Genomic DNA, 20499 nt, shown 5'->3' with positions numbered 1-20499 from the left:
GACAAATGTTGGGGGGAATGTGGGAAAATTTGGACACTAAGTCACTGTTGGTGGAGTTGTGAACTGATGCAACCATTCTGGAGATAATTTGGAACTATGCCCATGCATACCCTTTGACCCAGCAATACCACTACTAGGTCTATACCTCAAAGAGATCAAAGAAAAAGGAAAAGGACCTATATGTACAAAGATATTTATAACAGCTTTTTGTGGTGACAAAGAATTGGAAATTGAAGGGATGCCCATCAACTGGGGAATGGCTGAACAGTTGTGATGGAATACTATTGTGTAGTAGGAAGTGACGAGGACAGTTTCAGAAAAACCTGGAAGACTTACATGAACTGATGCAAAGTGCAGTGAGCAGAACCAGAGCAATGAACACAGCAACAGCAATGTTGTACAATGGTCAACTGGGAGTGACTTGGCCATTCTGATCAGTACAATGATCTAAGACCGTTCCAAAGAAATCGTGATGAAGACTGCTGTCTGCATTCTGAGAAAGAACTGATGGGACTGGAAGACAGACTGAAGCATGCTGTTATCTTACTTTCTTTTTCTTGTTTTGTGTGTGTGCGTGTATGTGTGTGTGTGTGTTCTTTTACAACATGACATATGGAAATATGTTTTGCATGACTGCACATGTATAACCTTTATCAAATTGCTCGCCTTCTCAAGGAGGGGGGAGAGGTGGAAGGGAGAGAATTTGGAACTCAAAATTATAAAAAAAAAAAAAGGCTAAACTTTTTTACATATAATTGGGAAAAAATAAAATATTAAAGTTCAAGGGGAAAAAAAGTCATTTAACTTCCCTGGGCCTCAGTTTCCTACCCTGTTAAATGAGGGGGCAGAACTCAGTGACCTCTGAAGCCCTTTCCAGCTCCAAATCTGCAATCCCACGATCCTCACAATGACTGTGGATTAGGCCCATTTTACAGATGGGTGAATGGAGGCAGGAAGTCCCTGCTCTCAAGGAGCTCGTATTCTAATGGAGGAGACAACACCCATGGAAGGTTTGAGCTGCAGGTCAGATGGAGGGGTCTCCTGCTCTTTGGGGTGCAGGAAAGAAGATGTTAATGCTGCTTCTTTGCTGTCATTTCCATGGATAAGATGGCATCAGTTTCTGAAGTTGAACCATTTGTCAGTGCGAAGGGCTTGTGTGAAACTGAGGCTGGCCAAGGGAGGGTTATGACTTGCCCGGAGCCACATGGCACATCTGATGCAGGATTTGCACTCGGGTCTTCCTGACCTGAAGTCCAGCTCTGTCTCCTGTGTCACTTAGGTGAATCCAAGGGTTCCTTCTAGCTCTGAGAGTCTACAGAGTTAAGAAGTTCTGAAGGGAAGACTCCCCTGTCCTTTTCTTCTTTCTGGTCCCATTTCCCTAAACTGTGAGATTTTTTGCCAGCTTGCCAAGGAGATGCGAGTCACAGGGTGGTAACAAAGGACTTAGGGTTTCTAGTCAGATTTTATTGTCGGTATAAAAAATACAGCATCAAAACGATTCTGGATTCCCAGCTCTGCTGGGGAAGGAGCAGAGGTGTGAGGGGCAGAGGACAAGGGCCTGGAATACGTGATTGGGGTGGGAGAAACAGGAGAGGAGTGAAAGGCATCTGGACTTCCTTCCCACCTCAGGATGGGGTGGGGCAGAGGGACTGTTATGAAGGAGGGGATTTGGGGCTCCAGGGCTCTAGGTGCTGAGCTTTCCCTCTCTCACCTGACACCAACCCACTGCTCTCAGCTATGGAAATCGTTTTCAGAGATCAATAATTGAGCCTTTTGGGCAGGACTGTGCATCACATGAAAAGCATTGGATCCTCTAAAATTTGAAGCATACAGCTTGTGCCAGGGTCTCCTGGCTGCCCTGATCCTGCTGTGGCCACATTCCCATCCCTAGCATTGGGTGGGACTAAGAACAGGAGAACTTGGGGGGCCTTTCCCACCTTGGTGGGGAAAGAAGACCTCAGGAAGGTGGAGGGAGCCTGGCCTTGGAATTCACTTTCCTTTTCCTGGCTCTGCCTGCTGGAAGAAAGGAAACAGAACTGTATGATCAGCAGAACTGAGTGGGGCTCCTGACCCAGAAGGATGATGGAGACCCATGGATCCTTTCACTGGTGTTCCCTGCCTCTCCCAGGTTTCTTCTCGATTATACTGTTGCTCAAGACCTCTCCCCCACCCAGGACTCCCTCTCCATCTTCTCTTTGCCTGTCCCCAATTCTTCTTGTCCTTCAAGGCCCAATCAAATCCCATTTCCTCCAGGAATCCCCCCCCAACTACTCCAGGCTATTTCATGCTCTCTCAGAAAGGGACCCCAAGGTCTGGATGCACTTCTTGCCCAGCTCCAGTCCCAATAACTCTTCCCTGAGCCATCTATCCAAGCACTAGAGATCTCTGCACTCATAGCCCTCTCCCCCACCCCAAACAAATTCACGCTATTACCCAAAAAGGGAAGCTGGGATCCCGTGTAGCATTCCTACCTGTTTGTACTTGGGTCACCAGCTGCTGTTTTCCATCCGGAACTCCCAGATCGTTCTGTGGGGATGTTGGAGCAGAACTCTTCAATCGGCGCTGGGTTTTGGGGCCTCTGGTTGATTTCACATTTCCCTTGGCTTCTGGGTCAGGAGACCCCTTCTGTGACTTCTTGCCTGGTTTCCTTGCTCTCATGGGGCCATTCTTCTTTGGCATAGACATAGGGTCCTAGATAGAAGAAAAGCAGGCCCTTATCTGGGTCCTGAAAGGGCTCAAGGAGAAGAGAAGGGACATGGCAAAGCAGAAAAGGGGGGAGGGTCCCCTGCTTAATGCCTCTAGAGCATAGCTTTGGTGGTCTTAAAACAGCCATTGAGCTGAGGGGATTTGGGAGGCAACAGCAGGGGTTGGGAGGTCCAAACACTGCTTGAAAGAAGGGAAATGTAGTTACCCTCCCCTCAAGGGAGCCAGGCTTGTTCCTAGAAAATGTCTGAGGCTGTCAGATAAGCAATACTCCATTTTTCTGAAGGGAAACTCCCCTTTTGCCACACCAGAGTCAAGGACAGAAGGGGGATTCCCCTTGTGGTGGGGTATTGTTGGGGGATGGTGTCCATACCTCTAAATCTGTGATATCAGGGATGGATTTTTTCTTCACATGCTTCTTATAGGATTTCCCTCCTGTGGGAAACCAAGGGTGACATGAAGCCCTTCAGGAGTAGGGGTGAGGGCTGACCACATCCACAAAGTCCTGAGCCCTGCCTAAAATGTCCCACCCAAATGGCTGCTGTGAAATCCTGGGGCATCAGCAGAGCAATCAGAACTTGGGGTCTCTGAAGACCTCAGCTCCTACTGCAAGGGTCTCTGAGTGAGGTGGAGAATGCTTAGTGGCAGGGGTGGGAGGCTGGAGGAAGGAAGAAGGGGTAAAATTAGGGTCCTGCCTGTGTCCTGCACATAGGAACTCTATTACAGAATGCTTGAATTTCCTGTCTCTGACGACAGCAAATATCCCATCCCGCTTGGATAACCGTCATTTCTTACTGCACAAGGAGGTTTGACCTACCTTTGGGGGCCAGAGGGCCAGGATCTCCCTGAAATGAAACAAGGCACAATTAGATAGAAATCTTCCCACTCTCTGAAGCTTGGTCACCTCCTTCCTTGCTAGAGGGATGTCTTTGGGAGGACTGGAAAGCTTCTGCCCCAATCTGGACCTTCCCATTACCTAAGTGGGGCCAGAGAGCAAGAGCATGCATCTTCTCATGAAGACAATCCCATCGTTCCCCCCAACACCCACAACTGTTTCTAAGCCTTCACTTACACTGTTATCTCAGCCTGGAATTCCTTCTGCTCCCTCTATCCAAATTCCACCTATCCTTCAGGGTCCAGCTCAAGCTCTATCTGGACAAGCCTTCCACCACTACCCTCAGGAACTTTGTCAGGTACCAGATTGAATTCAGACAATTATTAAGTACTTATTATGTGCCATGCATTGCGATAGGGGGCTGGAATACCAGGACAGGAAGAAAAAACACTCCCTGTCTTCAAGAAGCTTACATTCTCCTGGGGGCAGGGGGGGCAAAGAATCTGTACAAAGATAACTAAAAACAAAATATATGCAATATAATTATGGGAGGGAATGCTAATAAAATATATACAAGATATAAATAATTTGGGTGGATGGGAGAGACTCAGGAAAGACCTCTCAAATAAACGGGCACTTGAGCTGGGCCTAAAGGTAACAGGAGTCCCAAGAGGCAAAGGTGAAGAGGGAGGTCGCTCCTGGCATGGGGGACGGCCCTGTCCAAAGGTACAGACATTGAAGGTGGGATGTTAGGCTCTAGGGCTCCTCAAAGTTCCCCACCAGGGGATGAGTCAGATAACAGAAGCATGAAAGACAGAAGTCAAGTCTTAGAGACCTGAATCAATCAATAAAAAGTATTTAAGTCCCTACTATATGCCAGGACTATGTTAGGTACTAATATACAAAGACAGAAACCAAACAGTCCCTGCCCACATAGAGCTTATAGTTTATCCAGTGTGCATGTGTGTGTGTGTATACACACAAGATAAACGCAAGGCAATTTGGAGGGAAGGCACTAGCCACTGAGGGGATAAGGAAAGGTTTCATGGAAGGTGCTATTTGCACTGAACCCTGAGGGAAATGAGGGATTCTAAAAGGTGGAGATTAGGAAGGAGTGCATTACATGGAGATGGAGATGGAGAAGTAGATGAAGATGTGATGAAAGAGAGATAGAGATGATGAAGAAGGAGATGGAGAAGTAGATAGACATGGGAGGGAGTTGGAGATAGAGATGGAGGAGATGGAGATAAAGATGGAGAAGGAGATGGGAAGGAGGTGGAGATGAGAAGGAGGTGGAGAAAGAGATGGAGGAAATGGATAGAGAAGGAGATAAAGATGGAGATGAAGATGGAAAAGGAGATGGAGATGTGATGGAGATGGAGATAGAGATGATGGAGATGGAGAAGGAGATGGAGAAGTGGATGGAGATGGGAGGGAGTTGGAGACAGAGATGGAGGAGATGGAGATAGAGAAGGAGATAAAGATGGAGATGAAGATGGAGAAGGAGATGGAGATGGAGATGAGGAAGGAGGTGGAGAAAGAGATGGAGGAGATGGAGAGTAAGAATGGTGGTTTGATTGGCCGGCAGAGTGAACCTGCCCCGGGATCCAGGGATCCCTTCAAGCAAGGGAATGGGAAATGGTATTGAATGGAATCTGGGTTCCTTTAAGGCTGGGGCACAGATCTCCCAAATCACTGGCAAGCCCAACCACCAAGTGCCAGCTGCCCCATGAAAGATGCTTCCCAGATGGTCTTTGTTGACACAGCTTGCCTTCTTCATCAAGATTCTGCCTTTACCCATCTGCTCATCTGATCACTGCCTGGCTGGCATGTGCATAGCTACGAAAGGAAGAGGAGGTTCCCAATTTCTCCTCCCTGATTCTGCCACTCATTCAATACTTTATCTTGGGCAAGTCTCTTTGGGACTCACTTTCCCAATCTATCAAATGGGAAGAATACCTTGCCTATCGACCTCACTGGGTTAGTGTGAAGGCTCAGGGGAGATAACGGATGAACAGAAAAGTACCTGAGAAAGCAGGAAGTACTGTAGAGATGTGTTATTTATTATTACCTGGAACCAAATGGTCCTTCCATGCCTGTCCTGGAGGCAGCTCATACCGGATACAGAGTAGCAGCGCAGCCATCCCCGGAAAGCTGAAAATTCATCCTCCCTGTCGGGCCCATAACCCTTACCCCCTTGATGACAAGGGTGGGAAGAGGGAAAGTTCAAGATCAGGCTTTCCCAGTCATGTCCACTCATCCCCACCCCTGTCCCAGGGGGGTCTAAGGGATGGAGTGACAAGAGTAGGTTTTAATACTAGCTCTGCAGCTAACTTGCTGTGAGAACACAGATAAACCACTTCCTTTCCCTGAGCCTCAGTTTCCCCATCTGTGAAGAAGGGATAATGTCAGAAAGGACAGTGGATTTGAAGCTGAGACCTGAGTTCAAATCCTGCCTTGGTTCCTTACAGTCTGAACAAACTTGGATTACTCACTTTCCTTCTCTGGGCCTCAGTTTCCTCCTTTGTAAAATGGAGTTAGACTTAGATGATCAACAAGGTTAGTTCCAGTTCTGAATGCTATGACTCCAACTTATCTACCCCACGGGGCTATAGAGAAGATGGGAAAGTACTATAAAGAAAAACACCGCTGCTTTCCCCTTGTTCCAGACCCCAAGGAGCCCATAGCCAGCTAGGTAGAGGGAGAAGAGTGCCAGGGCACGTCAGGGTCCATGCCACCAGGCCTCACCTAGTTGGACCACCTCCATGGGTACCAAGTGGCACAGTTCCAGCAAGTCTGGGTTCTCTAGTTTTGCTTTGACCTTCTTGCTCAAAGTCAGTTCTGGGTTCTGGTCAGGGGAGAATGGACACACATTTAGTAACCCTAGGCTTCCTGCCCCTCTCCATCCCCCTAGCAGTTTACCTAGGGTTCAGTCATGGTCAAGAATTACTGTGCATGGTGGATCATACATGCAACCTGTGGAAACAGCCTCATTTCCTCAGCCTCAAGTTTGTCCTGCTGTCTGAAATGCCATCCATTTGCCCTTTATTCTTTTGGCCAGGTTCTGTCTCCCCACTCCCTCCCCAAAACTTTGCTGATTGTTCACAGAAAGCTGGGATGGACCTTGGGGATCTAGTTATGGGCAGGTACTTAGTGCTAATTAGTTACTTAGTACTTAGCACAGTGTAGGCTCACAGTAGGTGCTTAATAAACGCCTCTTGAAGGGGCAGCTAGGTGGCGCAGTGGATAGAGCACTGGCCCTGGAATGAGAAGGACCTGAGTTCAAATCCTGGCCTTAGACACATGATACTCACTACCTGTGTGACCCTGGGTAAGTCACTTAACCCCAACTGCCTCACCAAAACAAAAAAATAAATGCTTGTTGATTTGACTTGGCGGGGGGGGGTGATATAGTACAAAAAATGAACGATGGATTTGGGGTCAGGAGACCTGGGTTGTAATCCTGGTTTCTGAAACTGACTAGTATGCCCATGGGCAAGTCACTTAAGTTCTGTTTGCCTCAGTTTCCTCATCTATAAAATGAGGATAATAACAGCACCTAACTCACAGGGTTGTCATTGAATTAAATGAGGATCAATTGAACATATAAGATAATGAACGGCTATGGGACAAAACTTCAATTGTGGTATAAATGCTGGTCTTTACTCTGGTCCAGCCCTTTCATTTTACAAGGGGAGAAAACAGACTCCAAAAGGGGAAATGTCTTGCCTGAGAGCACACAGTGCGTCAGTCACAAAATTAGGATGGACCATCAGGTCTCCTACTTCTCAGTCAAGGGCTCTTTTCTCTATGTCACCAGTCTCAGTGCCTGTGGCCTGGCCTTGGGCCTGCCCCCTTCAGTCTTACCGGCTTCCGATGCTTCAGTGCCTCCAGGACAGTTCGGGCCTTCTCAAAGGGAGGGATCTTCAGCCTGGGGAAGGGGGAACCACATGAAGCCAGGCAAGGATAGGGGCCAGTAGAGACAGACATTTGCTGAAGACTCATAGCTCCAATGCAGCCAGGGACCTCCAGACACTTGGGGAGAGGGGAACCCAATCTAGCCCAGTTTCTCCAACATTAACTCTTCCCTCCTCCTTTGCCTATAAGGTAGGTGATTCCTGGATGCCCACTCTTGTCCCATCCCTCCTCTACCGCTTACCGGTAAAGAATCTCGGCCCGAAGGTAGTTGCCAATGCCGTTGAAGAATTTCTGGTCCAGGAGAGCTTCACAAATGGGCTTGTCAAAGGTCTTGTCAGTCAAGTTCTGGAGCACATTCTCCCTGGAGAGCAGGGGAGATATAAGAGGACCAAGGTGATCCCCTCCATGCAAATGACCCCTTTCAACACCTGGTTTCACTTCTCCCAAGATTTGAACATGTGACCAGCCATGGGGAAATAAAGGCAGGGGAGGAGTCAGGATAGGGGTGTATTCCCTGACCAAGAGGTTAGAGTATTTTTGTCCTGAGCTTAAAAAACCCTCCACGCATGTCCTTTCTTCTGAGGCCATTGGGTTGTAGAGATGGCCCTGGGTTCTAGAAGGCTATACCAGCACCTTGAGAACCTCTAGCACATCTTGCCAACCAGGAAGAGCTTGTAGTGAGGCCCCAAAATTTCACTCAGACAGTATATCTTGTTGCTTCAGGACCAGCCTGGCTTGGGGCAAGGAGGCTCCCCTCTAGAGAGCACTGCTCCCCAGGTGATGGAGCTCTTGGCCACCACTCCTCATGAACCATGCTACTGTGATGCGAAGGGCCTGAGACTGAGGGAAGGAGGGCTCACCCCAAGGAAAGCAAGGCCTTGCTAAAATGCTGTAGTCCTTGAACACAAAGCCTGGTGTTTCATACATAGTAAGCACTTGATAAATGCTCAGTCACTCATCCATTCCTTCCCATCTCCATTCCTGAACATTAGTCAGGCACAGGGCACTGGTGCCAGGACAGAAATCACTGGGGCCTATACAGCATACACAAATTGGACTGTGTCTCTTATGCTGTTAGACGTTCCCTATCATAGCCAAAGGTCATGGAAAATGAGGGAGAATGGGGGTCAACAGTGAGGGGGAAGAATGGGTGGGAATGTCTTGCAGGTGTCAGAAGTCAGACTAAAGAGACCAATTATGCATAAATTTAAGCTTAGACTTGTCTCTAAAACTACCTATGGTTGGAAAAAATAGTGTTTCCACAGACAAGTGGCATCAGAGAATCATAGAGTTGGGGGGAAGGGCCTGAATTCATTGATAGAAGCTATGTGGAGTCTTTGGGCAGCTAGGTAGTACAGTGGATAGAGTGCCAGGCCTGGAGTCAGAAAGACTCAACTTTGTGAGTTCAAATCTGGCCTCAGACACTTATAGGCTATATACATGACCTTGGGCAAGTCACTTCACCCTGTTTGCCTCAGTTTCTTCATCTGTAAAAAGAGCTGGAGAAGGAAATGGCCAACCACTCCAGTATCTCTGCCAAGAAAACCTCAAATGGGGTCACGAAGGCTCAGACAGGACTTAACGATAACAAACAATGTGGTATCTTACGATCTCACTTATTTTGAGTTTCCATTCCTTCTTTGCTATTTTGGTTCTTTACATTTGTATCTTAAGGTCATTCTCCTTGGCAGAAAACAGAAGCAGAAGCAGATAGTGCTACTTTCTTTTCTTTGCCCATGTTCCTGGGAAGAGGGCTGGAAGACTGTGTGATGCTGGCATTGCGATGTGCATGCAAGCAGTGGGACAGAGAATATTCACAAAAAAGCAACTGAGACAGGGAGGAACCTCGAGTTTATGCGATAGGAAAACGGGTTGGAGGAAATGAGGATGTGTAGCCCGGAGAGGAGAAGGCTCAGGAAAGACACGGCAGCTGCTTCCAGGTATCTGTCCCAGGCCTGCTCTGCTTGGCCTCAGAGGAACAGTGATTGGAACTTTGGAGTCTTGAGGTAACAGCCTAACTGTGAGAGGTTTTCCAAAGGCAAAATGGGCTCAAGAAGTGGTGGGTTCCCCTCTTATTATAGGTCTCCGAGGGCAAGCTGGAGAACCATATACCAGGTATCAATCATTCAACAAGCATGTTTAAAGCCCCTACTATGTGCCAAGCACTGTGATACAGATGAGATTCTTGCTTGGGTATAGGTAAGATGTGATGGCCACCAAGGCCCTTCTCCATTCAAAAATTCTACAATTCTGTGTTTATGAGCATCAGGGATAGCTTCCCCAACTGGCCTTTTATGTGAGCCTGGACAGCTGCTACTGGGCCATTATACTCTGGTTGCAGCACCCAGGAGAGCAAAGACCCTGGAGAATGGGGTGGTGGGATCAGCCTTTTTCAGAGAGAGACAGGGACCAAGGAAAGACCTGGGATTGGGGCTTTCCCTGGGGCTCCACTCCGCACCTCGCCCAGAGACCCTACCTGAACTTCTCAGACTCCATCAGAACGCAGGGGCCTCGCCCAGGCTGCCATGTGCCGTCAACCTCCCAGTTGCCAAAGCGCCGGATGTCCACAAAACAGAGGGCCCGGTTGGGCAGAGGAGAGATCGTGTAGAAGCGCAGATGGGCATGCTTGGGCAGGGCGTCCGCTGGGACCAGCTGAAAGGAGCCAGACATGCCAAAGCGGAACACGAGGTCCATGGGCGCCTGCGGGGGCTGGGCCTCTGGCAGTGGGCTCAGCGTCAACCGGACCTCCTTGCCCCGAGAGGTGGCCGTGATACGGTAGGCGCTGCTCTCAAAGGGTACCTCGGGGTTTTTGCTCACCTCAGACTTCTCTACTCGCCCAGCAAACACCAGATCCTTACACATGGTGTTCACATAGCAGCTGGCCAAGTGGAGCTCTGGGCCCTCGGGCATCCTAGAAGCAGAGCAAAGGGTTTCACGGAGTTGTCTTCCCCTATTTCCCAACTTCCCCTTACTCTGGTGAGTATGTGGATGAGGTTCTAGGTAATGATTCCCCTACCATCTCAACACGCTCTGGGAGCCAGGAGACCTGGGTTAGACCTGGCTCTGCCACTGACTCACTGTGTGCCCTTGGACAGGTCACAGCCCCCTCTGGCCTCAATTTACTTATGTGTAAAATTATGAGGACGTAACTATAAGATCTCTAAGGATCCTTCCAACTCTGACATTCATTCATTTCTATTGTGTATTTAGTTTTCCAAAGCTATCTCATATTCATGAGAATACTAGTCTAGGCTGGAAGAGGCTTCCATTATAATTTTCATTATATTATTACACAGTAGGCAGGTTTGGTAAATATTTCAGAATTCAAATATATACTCAAAACAACTTCCGAACTTTGTGGCTATCAGATGGGGGTGGGGGAGGATACACGTCAAGGAGTCAAGAACTGGGTATTTTAAACTGTCTGTAAAAGGAGGAAGCTGGACCAGAACGTCAGCTAGTCAACAAGCATTTATTGAGCATTTACTGTATGTGAGGCAAAAACCCTGCCCCATCCCTGCCCTGGAAGAGCACAGAAGTTCCTTCCCCAGCCAGCAAACATTCATTAAGCACCTACTATATGCAGACACCATTTTAGACAAGGACCTTTAGTCCAAGGTCAAGGTCCACTCAAACGGCAAAGTAGGCTGATTTGGCATCCCACGCCTGGGCTCGGCCACTTCCTAAGCGCAAGCTGCCGCACAACTCCCATCAGCTCAGACTCGTCCCTAGTTCAATAAGGGGGCAGGTCTGGACACGCAGTAAGGTTCCTTTCCAGTTCTAGCTCTCCTATCCCTGCCCTGAAGGGAGCTTAAATTCGGGCTGGGGGTGATCTGGGCAAAGGAGAGATCCAGGACCCCAGGTGCTCTAAGACCGGAGGGGAAACCTTTCAGGGTCTCCGACGCCATCCAGGGAGCTCATTAAGAAAAAGCCTAGGGGTGCGAATGCCGCATACCCAAGCTACCTTCTCTGGACCTCAGTTTACCTGTCTGTATCCTAAAGGGCCAGCCTCCCACCCCTGAAGCCAGCCGCAGCCCCGGGTGGGAGGAGTAGTGCCTGACAGGGGCAGGGAGCTGGGGACCCTTCCCCACCCTCTCCCTCCAGCTCCCCCCAGAGGTAAGCGCCTGCCCACCCCTCCCTCTCCATGCTGAGCCTGGGGCCGCCAAGTCCAGGAGGAGCGAAGCCTACTCGGTACCTGCTCTCAGCTGTGCTCCGTACAGACTCCAGAGGGTTAAAGCGAAGGCTGGTGCTTGGCCCAAAGGCACGCTGGGAGATGTAATCGCTATGCCCCATAGCCTCATGGGAATTGTAGTTTTATTGGGGTCATGGTCCGCTCTGGGGCTAGGGCTTGGAAGCAGCAAAGGAGGGAGGCAGAGGGAAAGCAACCTAGAGGGTGGTAGGATGTGGGAAGAGGGAGAAGAGAGACGGAGAGAGACTAAGAGAGAGAGATGGGAGCAAGAGATCAAAAGACTGAGAGCGGGAAAACGAATGGCTGAGTCTGGATCGGGAAATCAAGGCCAGGGATGGCTAGAATGGTGGTATCCATGGCGGAGTGATGATGGAACATAGTGCTGGCGGTTGGGGAACAGAAGGGAGTAAAGTCCCGGGTGTCTTAACAGATCTACCAAGTGTATCCTGGGACACAGAAGGGAGCTGTGACACTCCTGGGGGGTGGCACGGTTTTGAGTTACACAATGAGGATTGGGACTGAGGTCTCCTACTCCCAGCCAGGATGAGGATAAGGAGACAAACAGGTGAATGTAGTCAGAGCTCCCAGTGATTAAGGGCTGCACCTGATAACTTGTTTTTACATCATCCACTTTTCCCAATGTATCCCCCTTCCTTTGCCCTCTCAGAGAAGCATTCCTTCTATCAAAGAATTAAAAAAGCAGGGGGTGTGTGGAGACAGTCCAGCAAAACCAATCAACACATCGAAGAAGTCTAACATTAGGTATATAATGCTCCGTATCCATTACTCCTCTCAAACACACACAGCCCACACATCCATCGGCCAAAGCCACCACTGGCATGGAAACCTGAAGCCCTTCCTTGTGGAATTTGATCTTCTGGGTTCCTGGCTCCTGAACAGAGGCTGGAGGTCCAGTATCTCTCCATCAGCACACCACAGTCTTCCAACATCAGATGATCCACACTCTGGTTCTTTGCCTGCCCTGGACAGCTCAAACACCAGGCTCAACTGCCTTCTCCAAAAGACTACTTCCTGGTCACTTCCAAATCTGTACCTCATGACACCTGCTCCCAGGCCCAAATTTCATGGATTCTGGTATTATGGGGTTTGGTCATTAGAACATAAGCTTCTCAAGAGCGGGAGTTGATTCATTCTTTGTCCTGACACATAGTAAGCACTAAATAAATGTTGATTGGAGCTAGGTGGTGCAGCGGATAGAGTTCCAGCCTTGCAGTCAGAAGGACCTGAGTTCAAATTCGGCCTCAGACACTTGATACTTACTAGCTGTGTGACTCTGGGCAAGACACTTGACACTGATTGCCTCACCAAAAAAAAAAAAAAAAAAAAAGTTGATTGGTTACCTGGTTCCCAGGGCTGCTGTAAGGAAAGCATTTCATAAGTTTAATAAACTACAGAAAATTGTTATTCAGGGAGAAAGTGAGTTTCAGGTAAGTGATTTCCCTTCTCTGGGCCTCAGTTTCCTCATCTGCCAAACAGAATATAATTGTGGCCCTGCCTTCTTCTCAGTGTTGTCTCGAGGCTAATATGAAAACAGGGGTGGGAGATGGCTCAGGAAAGGAGAAATGACCAACTTCTGAGTATGAAAGTTGGTTATAGAAAAGAGGGCGCCCTCACTGCCCTTCCCTCCAGTGCTTTACCTCACCCTCTAACTTCCTAACCTGGGCTTTTTGCTCTGGTTAGGCTGCTAATCTCACTGCCTCCAACGTGTCAAGTCTACCGCCGGCTCTAAAGTCACCTCCGCCATCTGGGATGGGAATTTCACCCACCCGCCTTCCATCCATTTTTCAAGGCCCAAGCCCAAGCCCCACCTCTTTGGAGCAGGCTTCCCTGACCACTCCAACCAACAGTGAGGTCTCTCTCTCTCTCTCCCCTGACTTCCTAAGGGCACTGAGTCTTAGGACCAGACGCAAGCCTCAGTTCTCTTCTCTTCTGCTCCCCGGATGGAGTCCTCTTCTGTCTCCTTCAGAGGGATGGCAGCATCTCACAAAGACATACACAGCCTCAATGACAACATTTATTCCTTCCACCATTCAGTAAAAAGGTACAAAACCGGGGAGAGGCGACAGTGGAGGTGGACATCAGGAAGGCACCTTAGAGGGTTCCCAACCCGACCAGGTCCTGTTGCTGAGCTCACTGGGCTGAGCTGTCTTGAAGATGGGGACCAACCATACCCAGGCCTGGTGGAGAGATGGAATGGGTGCTATAGACAGAGGGAAAGGTCATCAGCCCCAACACGGAGGTTTAGGGCTGAGCTGAGCCAGTCCCACTCCTTGGCTTCCTTTTCTTCTTGTCCAACAACTCTCAGCCCAGGGAACCCATCAAGGCTTGTGCTTGTTTGAGTTCTGAAAGACACAGAGATGGGGGTTTAGGAGAAAGGGACGGAGCTGGGAAGAGGGGCAGGGATGCCGGGTCCCAGAGGACAGAGCAATGGGAGGAGGTGGCAAGGAGGAGAACTGTATGGTTGATATAAACTGAACCAATTAGAGCTACTCAAAAGGAGAAAGGGCTAGCTCAGGAGGCAATAAGTTACCCTTCCCTGAAGGTCTACAAGCCAAGGCTGCAGGGCTACTTGATGGGTATACCAGAGAAGGAATTAGCATAGTACAGTGCAAAAAGCACTGTTCTAAAGCCAGAGGACCTGTGTTCACATCTCATCTCTGATGCTTACTAGCTGTGTGGCTTGTAGCAAATCATTCAGCCTCCCTAGGCATCGCTTTTCTCACCTATAAAATGAGGAGGTCAGACTAGATTTTCTCTGAGGGCTCTTCCAGCTCTAAAACTGTGATCCTAAGAATTCTTGTTCAGGTATGAATTGGACCAGACCTTTGGAATTCTATGATTTCCTGAGTGTCTCCAATCTCCTTCCTCCTTACCTGCCAACAGAACTTGGAATTTCTTCACTGACAGCGTCATGGCGATGGGCTCTGCTGGACCAGCTGGGTCACGCCGAACATCTAGCCTCAGGTGCACCTCCGGCTCATGAACATGGCAGAGCTGGCTGGAGCTAACTGTGTAGTCCACACGCCAGCCAACACTGTCCAGTCTGCTCACTGTAGGAAAGGAGGCAGAGCTTTAAAGATCCTATTGGTCACCAGGAACCACCAGGGATCCCAGTTCTGCCATTATGACCTGAAAAAGTCATATAACTTATCTGGTCCTCAACTATTAAATATCTATTAAATGGGATAAAAATTCACTAAACAAGCAATTATTAAGCATGTACTATATGCAAAGTACTGGGCTAGGCCCTGGGAAGACAAAGACAAAAATGAAACAGTCTCTGGCCTCAGGGACCATACACTCCATCGGTTAATGATTCCTGTCTGCTAACCTTGCAGAGCAGCTACGAGGATTAAATGAAGTTCTGGGTCTGAAAGAGCTTTGAAATATAGTGTTGGACACATGTCAGGGTGATCATCCCCATCCTTTGTGACCTGGTCCAAGGCCTGCCTCCTCCAGGAAGACTTCTTTGACTACTTCAGCCCCAAAAAAGTGATTACTGCCCTTAGAGTCCACACCACTTATGTGACCCCCAGCACATATCGTCTGGTATTTCTGTGTTTTCACGGGTGACTCTTGGCTCCCTAACTAGACTTGGGATGGGGTCAGGACCTGTGGTCTTCCCAACATCACAGCTGCACATGAGACCGAGTACTGGCTTAATTATCACCTAAGTGGGTACAGGGTTGGTCCACAGCCTCCCCCAGGCTCTGCTCTCCCTGCCACGGCCTGGACTAGCTGCTCTCCCTCCCTCTTTAGTCACAGAATCATAGATTCAGCGCTGGAAGGGGCCTTAGAATTCACTAAACCCAACATACTGAAGTCCAGCATTCAGGACCCTAAGCTCCTGGTTCCTCAGAGTTGAGCCCAAGGCCATGGGCCAGTTCCCAAGTCAACTTACACCTTAGGCTGCTGCCCCTCAAGCTCTCCTGGAGGGGCCCCTGCTTCTCCTCATAGGAACGGCACAATCCTGAGGCATGTTCTAGAGGGAGAAAAGATGGTGGGGGGAGGGGGTTAGTGACCCAGGAAGGGGAGGGCCAGGAGAGTCTGAAGTGAGACACGTGAGACCCGGAGAGAGAAAGCTGTGGATGGCCCCCATTGGCCACCTCCACCCCCATCTTAAAGCTCAGACAGGGAGGGTTCCAGGCTCACGAAGCCAGGGGTGGGGACAGAGTCAGGGGTGAAAGCCTGCAACCCGAGAGGGGGCCATCCCCAATGCCTCCCCTCACTCATACCTTTGGGTAGCCCCAGCTGCTGCAGCTCACTGGAGAGGGACTCACTGTCCACGTTGTGTTTGGCTGCGCTGGAGAGGATGAAGCTGAGCACCGCCACTGTGGCCTTGACATCGCCAGACTCTGGAAGGAGCAGAGGGACATGGAAAAGATGCCCAGGAGTTCCCCTACCCCATCTTGGCCTGGTCTGAATCTTGGGACAGGAGACTGCACATTCACATTGAGGAGCTCTCCTCAGTGTACTGGGATGGGCACTGGGTTCAAATCCTAACTGCCTCTTACTGCCTAGGGGTGGGGAGGGAACAAGGTCATGGGGAGCAGAGTGGCCAAACTGGGAGGGCCAGGCCAGTTCTCCTTCCACATCATGAATGCATGTGAGTCCTGTCTCTCCGGCCAGACTGGAAGCTCTCAGAGGGCAAGGACAGTTTTCCCCTACTCCCATCTCCACCCCTTCTCACCCCTTAACTCAGTCAATCAACAAATTAGTATTTGATACTATTTAATATTAATACTATTCAATTAATTTAATATTGATAATATTATGCTATTTCAGATAAAAGAAAATGTATAACTATATACCTTATATGTACATAATTGTCTCCATGTTACCCTTCCCATTAGAATGGAAGCTCCGTGAGGGCAGGAACTATTTTTTGTCTCTATGTTTCTTAGTGCTTGGCTCAGGACTTGGTACACAGTAAAAGTTTAATTAATGACTGTTGACTAACAAATACTTTTAATATGGATTTCACTTAGCCAGGAAAGGCAGTATGGCAAGGATAGTATGCGCAAAGTAAACAAAATCTGCCTATCATCCATGTGTGTGCTAAGAGATTTAGTGTGTGACTCAGACGATAAGGGCTGGGGTGGTCAGGGAAGGCTTCTGGGAGGAGGCGACTAGAGTATGGGAGCATGCAGAAGATATGAACCTAGGGATGGCATCCTTACTCACCAAACTTGGCATCGGCTGTAAGTTTCAGGATTTTCTCAAACTGCAAGAGAAGACACCCTGGTCACTGCCCTGAGTCCCACCCTGGTCCCCATCTCACTCAGGGGTGTGCTCGTAAATGTTTAACAACTAGCTCTCAAAAAAAAAAAAAAAAAAGTAAACACAACCCACTATTAAATTTAATCTGCATTACTAAACATTTTGTCTATCACTTTCTTAAGCCTGGACAATCAACAAAAAACAAATCAAGCCCTGGTGGGTAACATTTGCCAATTTTTCTGAGAGTTTCACACTCCAAATTTAACATTCGATTTCCCCGGTTAGAGCTAGATTCAGCCCTACCCTGACTCCACTACTACCAATCCAGCTTCTGGACCCTTTCTATCCCTTGGCTTCCTGGTTCCACAGGGAGGGCCTAAGTCTGGGCCACAGCGTACGAAGCGGGTGAAACCAAGGGGCTATAAATGATGCCACTGACCCAGAGAGACTTCAGAAATTCCCCCCCAGTCCAGGAGAGGGGACCTCAGGGCCCAAGATGGCGGCTAACTCACATCAATCCCCTGTCCCAGGAGGTCTTTCAGAACCTGGCTGCAGATCAGCTTCAGCTTGACAGAAGACTGTAGGGAAAGCACAGCCATGTACATCACCTTGTCATCCACCACTCACCTAAGAAATGGGCTTTCTCCTGCCCTTTCTGGTTTATAAAATACTTTGAATGCCCTGTCTCCTCAGACCCCGACAACCGCCTGGGACATAGAGACTAGGACGGCTCCCATTTTACAGATAAAGAACCCAAGATTCAGGGGTTGTTAGTGGACTTGCTTGTTTGTATCATCAATTAATCAGTATTTATTAAGCATCTACCACAGTGCTAGGTACTGGGAATACAGATGTAAAGAATGAAACAGTCCCTGCTCTCCAGATGTTTCTATTCTAATGGGAAGATGACAAGGACATATGCAAGTATATACAGAATACATATCAAGAGAACGAATACAATTAAGTGCCAGGTAGTTCCATACAAGATGGTTTAGGAGGGGGGGCACTAGCAATTGGGGGGATCAGGAAAGATTCCTGTAGATGGCACAGCTGGGCTGCAATGAGAAGGAAGAGAGGAGTTTTGTGTTGAAGTCAGGAGGGAGGGCATTCTAGGCATGCGGGGATGGGTAGTGAAAAGGCAAGGAGGTGGGAGATAGAGAGAAAGTGTGAGTGTGTGTGTGTGTATGTGTGTGTGTGTGTCCAGCAGAGAGAAAGACACAGAAGACACAGAACTGGTATCACAGAGCGTAGGATGGAGAATAACATCCAATGAGGCTGGAAAGATGCCAGGCTGTGGCTGTCAGAGGCTGGACTCTAACTTGGGTCCTTCCTGTCTTCATGTCCATCACTCTCTGTTTTGCCACACTCTCTTGCCAACTCCTGCCCACCCACCTCCAATCAGGGAAACTGAGACACAGGACAAACAGCAATTTGTACCCAGGATTTCAGGGAGGGGCCAGTCTGAGGACTCTGGAGCCCTGCCACCCCACACTGGTTGAGAACATGTTACATCCACATCCTTCCCTCCCACACCCTCAAGCTTCCCTCTTCCTTCCCAAATACAGGAGCTGAAATACTCAACAATCTTGGCCAACGTGCTGATCTCTGCTAGGACCCAATCTGGACAGTCCAGGTCGCCACAGAACCGGAACCTCTGGAAAGGGGAGAACCACAGGTCTCTGAAGGGGGGAGAAGGGAAGGCTGAAGCAGTGATTTACAACCTATAAAAGGATACATCACAGAGGAGAGGGGCAGGTCTCTCTCCTGACTTTAGGGAGTAGGAAGGCCAGGCATTGGACAAAAGTAGTAAATGGAGATCGTGACCAAGGCGGGATGTGGAAATTCCCCTTGGTCTCAGCTGCCTTAAATAATGAGAGGGTCAGAAGCCCTAGCCTGAGAGGGGTAATGGGATCATAGGATCACAGATTAAGAGCCGGAAAGAACCTCAGTGCTAATAATAACAATAATAATAATAATAATATTTACATAGTGCTTTAAGATTTGCAAAGCATACATCATTTCATTTGCTTACTTAGTCCAGTCTTCTAATGATGAGGAAAATGAGGCCCAGAGAACGGAAAGGCCACATCTCTGCAGGTGCAAAAGGAGGTCCCCTTTAAAGAGAGAACAGACTCCCTTCTCCTTCCCTAGGCTGGACAACACTGAGACTTGGACCCCTGGGGCCTCATCTATCCTCCTTCCCTCAGCCCATGCATGGGGGAGCTATCTTTGAAGCCCCCCAAGGTCCTCAAAGCTGAGGACCCATGAGGTTGGCCCAACCTCTCCCCTCTCCTGAAGAACAGTAGCATCTTCCTGAGTTCAAATCTGGCCTCAGACACTAGCAGTGTGACCCTAAGCAAGTCACCTAACCCCATTTGCCTCAGTTTCCTCATTTGTAAAATGAGCTGAAGAAGGAAATGGCAAACCATTCCAGCACTTTGCCAAGAAAACCCCAAATGCGGTTGGACGTGACTGAAAATGACTGAAAACAAAATCCCCTAACTGTAATAATAACGATAATACTAATGAAGCATGCACTTGACCTACAGCATTCCCTCTACACAGTGCCCCCAACAAAAGGGGCGGGTTACTAACAGAAGCAATTACCCAGCAAGTCCACTGTGGAAATTTAAAGCCTAGAGTCCACCACACAGAAGTCTGGAGGCCTCTAAGACTGAAACTGAGAAGGAAACTGAGGAAGAACGTTTAAGTGGCTTCCCCAAAGTTATACAGAAAAGGAAAGGCAGAGCTAGTTTTGAGCTTTTTTCCACCCATCACATGGATGTGATTGAAGTTTCTCCAAGCCTTTCTACCGACGGGTCAGGAAGAAAAGAGTCTGAATGGGTTGAACAACTCTCCTGCCCTGCCCTCCCCCACGGTGGGCATTTCTCCTTCACCCCCAACCCACGCCACTCCCAAATAAGCCAGGGCTGCCCGCCCGGGACCTGGGGAGTGAATGCATGGCCGAGAGCGTGCCCTGACCCATCCTGCCCTCACCATGTTGCAGGCTGGGCCCTGGACCGATGCCCCAGAGAGGCCCCCAGCCCTGCCTCTTCCTCCTCCTCTTCCTCCAAGAACTGGGTCAGCTGATGCAGGAGCGCCTCACGTGATGTGACCATGAGCAAGACCAGCCTCCCAGCTGGTCAGCTGACCCAGGACCGCCCCAGAGGCCGGGCCAGCCGAGCAGGGCTCACCCCGGCTCCTCCCGGGACGCAGGGCCCCAGAGGGAGGGAGGCAGCAGGGAGGAAGAGCCTGCTCTGCTCTCTTCCCCTCCCCCAGGCTGCTTCCTGCTGAAACTGACGAGGTTCATTTCATCTCCACCATTCCTGTCCTAGCCTCCTGCTACTGTCTGTGCCCTCCTTGAGGGCGGAAGGTTTCATTTTTTTTTCTTTTGTCTTTGTATCTTCAGCACCTGCCACAGTGCCGGGCACACAGTAGATATTTAATAAACGCTTGTTGATTTGAAATCTCCAAACCTTTGCTTTACTCATCCAGGGGATACAAAATGACAAGAGTTGACACACTGGGCTGGCTGTGCCCAGGAGGCGGAGAATACGGTGCTGGGGGAAGAGCAGAGAGCCTTCCAGTTGGGCCCAACCATAGGTTGCAAGGA

The 20499-nt window shown here is 49.2% G+C and overlaps 2 protein-coding genes across 4 annotated transcripts; both read right to left on the bottom strand.

Annotated features, from left to right (window-relative positions):
• Window positions 1-1443: 1443 nt before the first annotated feature.
• On the bottom strand, window positions 1444-11741 carry NEIL1 (nei like DNA glycosylase 1). Of its 3 annotated transcripts, XM_027861267.1 has the most exons (11): window positions 11652-11740; window positions 10274-10367; window positions 9933-10108; window positions 7698-7817; window positions 7406-7469; window positions 6287-6386; window positions 5610-5734; window positions 3521-3548; window positions 3077-3138; window positions 2472-2691; window positions 1444-2016 (listed from the first exon to the last, which is right to left on the bottom strand). In XM_027861267.1, the coding sequence occupies exons 2-11, from the start codon at window positions 10364-10366 to the stop codon at window positions 1958-1960; spliced, it is 1047 nt and encodes a 348-aa protein (XP_027717068.1). In that variant the 5' UTR covers window position 10367; window positions 11652-11740; the 3' UTR covers window positions 1444-1957. The 3 variants fall into 3 exon arrangements, with proteins under 3 accessions (XP_027717068.1, XP_027717053.1, XP_027717059.1); XM_027861252.1 differs by having other exon boundaries at window positions 9933-10367; window positions 11652-11741; XM_027861258.1 differs by having other exon boundaries at window positions 1444-2013; window positions 9933-10367; window positions 11652-11741.
• Window positions 11742-13662: 1921 nt separating this feature from the next.
• On the bottom strand, window positions 13663-20005 carry COMMD4 (COMM domain containing 4). Its single transcript, XM_027857575.1, is given in 11 exon segments — window positions 13663-14008; window positions 14540-14716; window positions 15568-15648; window positions 15902-16021; window positions 16851-16890; window positions 17399-17464; window positions 18179-18238; window positions 18241-18293; window positions 18469-18540; window positions 19884-19957; window positions 19959-20005. Coding segments are annotated over 11 exon segments (831 nt in total). The 3' UTR covers window positions 13663-13967.
• Between the last annotated feature and the right edge of the window lie 494 nt (window positions 20006-20499).

Source organism: Vombatus ursinus, unplaced genomic scaffold (assembly GCF_900497805.2).
Source record: "Vombatus ursinus unplaced genomic scaffold, bare-nosed wombat genome assembly UNPS02000749.1, whole genome shotgun sequence".
Classification (NCBI taxonomy): domain Eukaryota; kingdom Metazoa; phylum Chordata; class Mammalia; order Diprotodontia; family Vombatidae; genus Vombatus; species Vombatus ursinus.
The sequence above is the reverse complement of the archived record's forward strand: the minus strand, read 5'-3'. Positions and strand labels throughout refer to the sequence as shown.

Excerpts from the sequence above, each read along its gene's own strand:
- NEIL1 (XM_027861252.1), bottom strand. The coding sequence starts at position 10,366 with ATGCCCGAGGGCCCAGAGCTCCACTTGGCCAGCTGCTATGTGAACACC. Across the intron at positions 3,139-3,520 it reads TGGCCCTCTGGCCCCCAAAG|GAGGGAAATCCTATAAGAAG; the intron begins GTAGGTCAAACC and ends GGTTTCCCACAG. Across the intron at positions 2,692-3,076 it reads CTGATATCACAGATTTAGAG|GACCCTATGTCTATGCCAAA; the intron begins GTATGGACACCA and ends TCTTCTATCTAG.